We start from the raw sequence: 8043 nt of genomic DNA, 5'->3' as shown, positions 1-8043 counted from the left end.
AAGGGAAGCCGTGGTGCAGGGGTTCTGGAGCCAGAGGCCCCTGAGAACTCACAGCAGAGCGTTGCACCTCTCCCCAGAAGGAGACCGGCAGGGCAGCTGCCTGCGGAATGTGTATCCGAGTTGAGCACGGTCCGCCCCCACAGCCCAGCGGTGGTCCGCTCCCTGCGTGTCGTGGAGGAGGAGAGCCTCGCGAAGGCCCTGGCCGCCCCCCCCTCCCCCACGCCCTCATCTCCCTGGTGGTCAGCCTGCCCTGGGCCGAGCCGCCAGGCCCCTTGCGTGAGGAGCCTGGCCTTGCCTGGGTCCGCTGCTCCCCGGATTCCTGAGGCTTGGAAACCCGGCGGAATTTTCCAGCCTGTCACTAGCCGGGTGCTTCCGTGATGGCTGCAGGGTTGAGGCTTCCTTCCCGCCCCCTCCGCCCCCCACCTCTGATTTTGTGCAGTAGTGCGCGAGAGAAAAGACCCTGGACCAGGCCTGGGTGTTTTATGTGTTGGGAGGGGGTGGACACAGTCATCTGCAGGGAACCAGGCTTTTCCGGGCGAGGCAGTGATGAGGAGAAAACCGTCAGAGGTGCTTGCTGAAGCAGGAGGGGCCATACGCTCAGAAAAAGGAGCCCGCAAAGCAAAGGGCTTGCCTTTGAGGTTCCCACACCTTCCTCGGACAGTTTCTAACTTCCCTTACAGCTCACGGAGACGAAGTAATTGCTCCTGTTTAGATTTTGCAAAAATGTATGTTTACGGTAGAAAAATACACAAGAAAGTCATTGATAGTCTCCGTTACTTTGATCTATAGCTGTGTGTCCTCTTTCTACTCCTGTATATGTATACACATCTTTAAAAAGTATATTGCATACACAGTTTTGCGGCATTTCTGTTTCATTCATCAATTGTAACTTTTCAACAGCTCCGAGTCCGCAAGTCTGCTTCTCCAACATCACTGGTAGCTTTTAGCTTGATAGGTGTCTCATAGGCCTGGCCAGCCCCCTCTGCCAGTTTTGTTTCTTTCTCTTGACCGTGGAGAATTTTGTCCTTTCTGCTACACGATGGTCCAGGGAAAGCCCGCAAGGAAAGGAGACACTTGCAGGCCTGAAGTCAGTTTGCAAAGATTTGACTTGCCGTGTACACCTGGGTATGGAACGGTTGTTGTGTTGATAGTATTTTAGAGTATTTTCAAGGGACATTAAGCAGTATTTAATAATTGCTAAGATTAAGATTTATTGCTTTTCCAAACATATTCTGGGGCACTCCTTTTTCTAAAAGAGAGATGGTAAGAATAACAGATTTGTTGGAATACCAAGGAGGCATCTTCCTGTTTAGTATGCAAGGCGGTGTGGAAAGAAGTGGCACCAAGTGGCTAAAACAGGTTATTACAACAAAGGCTTGGCTCGATTTTGCCAGGGAAGCTGGCCAGGAGGCAGTGGCTCCCCCAGAATTCTCTGCTGATGGCAGAGCTCTGCTTCGCCAACATCATTTTTATTGTCCGTATAGCAGATGACAAGGGTACGGCTTTGCACAGTCAAGGACATTTCCCTGGAGTGGGACACACCCCAACGTATTAGGGCTCCTGTTAGTTTATGGATGTTTACCATAGAGCCTGAAAAGGCCAGCGATGGGCTCAGGGATTACGGAAATGACCTTTCAGGAGCAAAACAGGTTTGTCATCTTCAGTGAGTGCTCTGAGTTTTGATGGTCTGCCTTGGCTACACGTGGAAACCTTTCTCTTTTAAAGAAACCGCAGCCTGTAAATGGAAGGAGCCTATTCTGGACAGGAAGGCCCTTTAAAAAAGAAAAAGTGGGATTTATTAATAAGTGCTTCGGTCTTGCTAATTCAGGTTGAAAATAAGCTCCTTGTCTCCCTTTTCTGCAAATGATTGCTTGTAATGGACCAGAAACAAGCCCCAGGAGGGTCAGAGCCCAGGCAAGTGGGCTCCCACTGGGGGCAAAGCCACACCCCCAGCCCCAGGAATAGCCTCAGGGGCGTGTACCACCACCTCCCGGCTGGGGTAACCTGCTGATCTATACTTATTACGTTCAAGTGACTTTATTGATTATTTTTGTCTTTTATACAATTATGCAAGTCCTTATGATTATTGGAGGAAAAATTTAACAGTACGATAAGCCAGATGGAAAAAAAATAACTGTAGTCTCACCACTTAGTAATAAAACTATAAATATGACAAACCTTTTGTGTTCTACATCGTTTTTTCTATACTAGTTGAAGCATTTGTTTTTATTACACTAAAAATATCATGTTGTGTGTACTGTATCCCTACGTTGAGTGGGTGGAATAGCTAGTTTCCTATGTAACCTGACTATCCTGTCCTGGTAGTTAGTAGATGCAATACTCAGTTTATTTTGCAACCAGCTAACGGCATTCCTCTATTAAGTAGATGGAATAGCCAGTTTATTATGTAACATGACTACTGTATCTATGCGGTGAGCATGTGCAGTAGTGTGTTTACTATGCCTACTGCATCGCTGCAGTGAGGGGATGGAATAGCCAGCTTACTATGTAACATGCTTATTGCATCCCTGCAGTGAGAGGATGGAATAGCCAGTTTACTCTGTAACAGGCCTACTGCAGCCCTGCAGTGAGGGGATGGAATAGCCAGCTTACTATGTAACATGCTTATTGCATCCCTGCAGTGAGAGGATGGGATAGCCAGTTTACTCTGTAACAGGCCTACTGCATCCCTGCAGTGAGGGGATGTAATAGCCAGCTTACTCTGTAACAGGCCTACTGCAGCTCTGCAGTAGGTGGGTGGAATTATCAGTTGGCTGTTCATTTGGTCTGTTATATATTTGCAGTGAGTGCATGCAACAGCCAGGTCCCTTGGCGCCCTTTTAGTGAGTGGATGGAATAGTAAGTTTATTATTTTTTTATTTTTAAATATATTTTTATTGTTGATAGTATTACAGATATCTACCCCTCCCCATCCCCCACTTGAATAGCCATTTTCATATGGAGCTGGCCTAATGCATCCCTGCACATGAATGCATGGAGTGGTCAGTTTACTATATAATCAAGCTACAGCATTTCTGCCTGAGTAGGTGGAATAGGCAGTTTACTATGTAAGAGGCCATACATCTCTGCAATGAGTTGGTGGAATAGCCAGTTTGCTATGTTACTGGGCTGCTGCATCCTTGGAGTGAGTGGATGGAATAGCCAGTTTAGTATATAACTGGCCTTCTCTACTCCTGCAGTGAGTGGATGGGGTGGTCTTCTTTATCTCTGCAGCAGTTGAAATAATGGTTCCTATGGCTCTTTCTTATAAGTTATCTCAATGGTAGATTAAGGAAAAGGAGTGCTACCACAGTGTCCAAACAGGTGTCTTAAATATTTCTAATAATGTAATTGTAATGAATACAAATAATTTTTGGTTTGCTGGACCTGGGAGTTAAAGGAAGATGATCTACAGCAGTGATTTGTAGCCTTCACTGCCTATAACCCCCACCTCTAAGATTTTGTTTTAATTAGTCAGAGGTGGGACCAGCCAATGGAATCTTTTTAGCACACCCAGCTGTTGAGATGTGTTTTTAATTGTGAGTGTGAAGTTAGCCTGACAGCAGATAGCTCAAAGTTATTTTTTGGAAGCGGATGATGGGTGATGTTTTGTGTTGCTGATTACCCTGACAGCTTGCCAAGTGGAAGTAGGTGAGACCATCATTTTATGCGATTAAGAAGCCTATTTGAGAGTGTGCCATGATTTTTCGTAGAAGACAATTTGGCCTTTTCTCTTTCAGGTTGTATTGGTTAATAATCTCTTTCCACTTGGTTGGACCACAGTGCCCAGATATTTGGCCAAAAATCATTCTGGCCCAGGCTGGTTTGGCTCAGTGGAGTGAGCGTTGGCCTGTGGACTAAAGGGTCACGGGTTCGATACCAGTCAAGGGCACATGCCCAGGTTGCAGGCTCGATCCCCAGTGGGGGGGGGGCGCTCAGGAGGCAGCCAATTAATGATTCTCTCTCATCATTGATGTTTCTATTTTCTATGTCTCTCTCCCTCTCCCTTCCTCTCTGAAATCAATAAAAATATAAAATAAATTTTTAAAAAATCATTCTGGATGTTTATGTGAAGGTGTTTTGGGGATGAGATTATCATTTATATCAGTGTACTTTGAGTAAAGCAGTTACCCTCCCTAATGTGGGTGGTCCTCTATCAGTTGAAACCCTCAATAGAACAAAAACTAAACCCCACCCCCTCCCCAGCAGACTGCCCCTTGGACTCCAAATGCTTACTCTTTCTTGGGTCTTCAGCCTGTGGGGCCACCCCTGTGTTATGTCAGGGCCAACTCTGCCCTGTCCAGCAGGGAGGCAGCAGTTTGCTGTGGGAGCCACTCTCTGCTCACCTGGCCACGGTAAGATGGCTGCTAGTGTGTTGAGACGGGGGCACACACAGGATCTAATGGACAAGAGTAGCGTTGCCACGTTTTCAAGGATAACCCATCTCTGCTTATAGAATCATGTTCTTCCTCTTGGTGAAGGTTGAAAGCAATTGCCCCAGTATTTTTTGTTTTTTGTTTTTTTTCTCTGAATGTTAGAAAAAGTTCTTTCTTTTTCATGCAAGGCGTTCAGACCTCTCTATCCAACAGACTCTAAAAACTCTTTCAGGAGAGGGAAGAGAAGTTGGAGATCTCTCAGATTAATCTCAGTGTGTAAAGAGCAAAATAAGGCTCTACCTGTGGATGCTCAACTTCATTTCCACAGTTAGAGGTTGTTAATGCCCAAGATGTTTTTAGAAAATTACATCTGTGTTGATCTTCTTTTCATCTGTTTGTGCTGAAGAGCTTCTTTTATACTTTCCTGTGATGTTTCCTGTGTGTAATTAATAAACCCAGATTTTAAAAAATGAAGGCGGTCTCTAGGTCATTTAACATATGGCAGATTGGTTTAGCCACTATGAATACCGTATTGAGGTTCCTCAAAAGATTGAAAATGGAACTGCCTTAGAATCAGCAAATCTACTTCTGGGTATATATTTGAAGAAACTCAAAATACTAATTCAGAAAGACATATGTACCCCTATATTCACTGCAGGATTATTTACAGTTGCCAAGATATGGAAGCAACCTAAGTGCCCATCAGTAAATGAGTGAATAAAGAAGACATATAGTAAGATATACAATGGACTATTACTTGGCCATAAAAAGAATAAAATCTTACCATTTGCAACAGCATAGGTAGACCTAGAAGGTGTTATGCTAAGTTAAATAAGTCAGTCAGAGAAAGACAAATACCATGTGATTTCACTTATATGTGAAATCTAAAGAACTGAATAAAAAATAAACAAAACAGAAACAACCTCATAGATACAGAGAACAAACTGTTGTTTGCCAAGTGGGTGGGTGGTTGAGGACTTGCTGACAAAGGTGAAGGATTAATAAGTTCAAATAGGCAGTTATAAAATAGTCATGGGGATGTGAAGTGCAACATAGGAAATATAGTCAATAATCTATAATAATAAAAGCATAATATGCCAGTTAGACCGGATGTCCTTTCCGACAAAGCCGCAGCAGGCCGGGGGCCTAGGCAGAGGTGGCAGAGGCCCCCGGCCACAGCAGCGGTGGGTGGGGGACAGGGCCAAGGCCCTTGCACGAATTTCGTGCACTGGGCCCCTAGTATTGTAATAACTACGTATGGTGCCAGGTGGGTACTAGACTTACGGCAGGGGAGAAATCACTTGGTAAGATACATAAAGGTCTAATCACTATGTGGTACATCTGAAACTAATATAACATTGAATGTCAACTGTACTTGAAAAATTAAAAAAATAAAAAGAGTATGAAGCCAAAAAAGAGAAGGGTTCCCTCATGAGATGCCCTTGGAAAACTGAGGGTGGTCAAGGCCTGGTGAAGGGAGCGAGTTCATTTGGGGATGTGCCCGAAGTTCTGGGTTAACATAAATGATACCCCTGTGTAGGTTCTCTTAGGAATCCACCCATCATCATCATCATCATCATCATCATCATCTGCTTGTGCGTGGAGATGGGACGAGAGATCTAAGATGCTTTCTTTTGCTCTCTCAGCGCATCTATTATCTTTCCCTGGAGTTCTACATGGGCCGTACTCTGCAGAACACGATGGTGAACCTGGGCCTGCAGAATGCTTGCGATGAAGCCATCTACCAGGTACGGGTCCTGGGGCCAGGCTGCCCAGTAGCCTCTCCTGTTGCTCTGAGGGTTTAGTTCAGGCCCCACAGAGGTGAGCATTGACAGAGGTGAGCGTGGATGTTAGAATTTGCCGCCACCTAGGACCTGGGAAACGTCCGATGGTGTCCCCTGTCCTTTGTGAGGGAGAATGGGTTGGTGGGTGATACTCCTCTTTCTCAAGGGGAGAAAGTAGGAACTGGATGGAGAGCTATTAATACAATGGAGTGCAAGGGCTCGATGGCATTGTAATTCTAAGGTTTGGAGGCTTCTAGAAACCAGTGTATTCCTCACTCCCACCCCAAGGACAGATTTACAATGTGGCAGAAGTATTTGGTATTGTCACACTTCTCCTTGCTTCATTGAACCGGTAACCTACCTCCAAAATCCCTCCTCTGCCCCTAAGACCCTATCCTCTAGTTATAAATTTGCCCTTTCTCCCCTAAACAGGATAGAAACTGCCTTTGCTTAAGCAGCGGTTCTCAACCTGTGGATCGCCAACCTGTGGGTCGCGACCCCTTTGGGGGGTCGAACGACCCTTTCACAGGGGTCGCCTAAGACCATCAGAAAACACATATATAATTACATATTGTTTTTGTGATTAATCGCTATGCTTTAATTATGTTCAATTTGTAACAATGAAAATACATCCTGTATATCAGATATTTACATTACGATTCATAACAGTAGCAACATTACAGTTATGAAGTAGCAACGAAAATACTTTTATGGTTGGGGGGTCCCCACAACATGAGGAACTGTATTAAAGGGTCGCGGCATTAGGAAGGTTGAGAACCACTGGCTTAAGGGTTCTTTATTAACAGTTGTTTAGTTGGAGGTCGTTCACAGTTCATTTGCTGTTTTAGAGCAGAGCTGGCTTTGATTGTGTCTGTTTTCTGTCTCTCCCCCACTTCCCTGGACATGGTCTTTCTCCCTCACCTAGATGCTCAGTGTAGAACTTTTGGAGTGTGAACATGCATCGCTTCTGCCCTTTTGCACATACACAGAAGGGTCCTTACCACAGTCGTCCTCCCCCCAAGAACCTTCCACTGCTTCTGCTTGGGTTCGGTTTTGGTTTTGAGGTGGGAGGTGCTCTGGGGGCCTTCTTGGAGGAGGTGTGGTGTGAGCCTTGCAGGGCCATCAGGCAGCCCGGCATTGTGGGGGATCATGTCTCCCCCTCTAAGACTTGAGCTGGTAATGTGTCAGGTAAATCCCCCCACATATTCCAGATATTTTTGGTGGAACACACTCTTTGAAATCGTTATGGGAGTTAAGTCAATATTTTGAAATCTAAATCAGATGACTGTATGTGTTAGCACCATTCAGTTTACTTAATAGATGCTAAGCTATTTTGTATGACTTTTATGTTTTTCATTTTCTCACAACTCTTCTTCCTCTCTTTGTAATTTATTAGATTCTCAAAGTGTGGTCTGGAGACCCTCAGGTTCCCTGAGACCTTTTCAAGGGGTCTGTTAGGTCAGAACTATTTTCATAACACTAGGATGTTATTTGCCTTTTACACTCTATACTTCATGAGTATGTGGTAGAGTTTTCCAGATGCTATCTGATGTGTGATATTCCAACAAATTGAATGCTGGAGCAGAAAATCCTTTAAAGAACTTTGTAAAAATATGAAATACTGCAACTCTTCTCAGTAAATAATTATTTGTTTTCAAATATAGTTTTTTTTTATTAAACAGTGTTGTTGATGTTAATGTGATGGGTTTTATCAAGTTTAATATTAATGGAATAATTATCAATACAACATAATTGAGAGCCCTAACAGCTCTATTCTGGAATGGTTTTCAGTTAGGTGAAGTGGTTGTGACTTTGTTGCTTTTTCTCTAATTTTTAACATACCATATCTGTTTCACAAGTTGGCTTGAATATAATTGGAATGC

At 44.2% G+C, this 8043-nt stretch overlaps 1 protein-coding gene across 1 annotated transcript in view; it reads left to right on the top strand.

The window, feature by feature from the left end:
• Positions 1-8043, top strand: part of PYGB (phosphorylase, glycogen; brain) — a 63690-nt gene that overhangs the window by 23462 nt on the left and 32185 nt on the right. The window contains exon 5 of the mRNA XM_005866212.2: positions 6016-6124. Within this exon, the coding sequence (XP_005866274.1) occupies positions 6016-6124 (109 nt within the window). The remainder of the gene's footprint in view (positions 1-6015; positions 6125-8043) is intronic.

Source organism: Myotis brandtii, unplaced genomic scaffold (assembly GCF_000412655.1).
Source record: "Myotis brandtii unplaced genomic scaffold, ASM41265v1 scaffold225, whole genome shotgun sequence".
NCBI lineage: Eukaryota > Metazoa > Chordata > Mammalia > Chiroptera > Vespertilionidae > Myotis > Myotis brandtii.
Note: the sequence above shows the minus strand (reverse complement) of the source record. Positions and strands in the feature narration are given on the sequence as shown.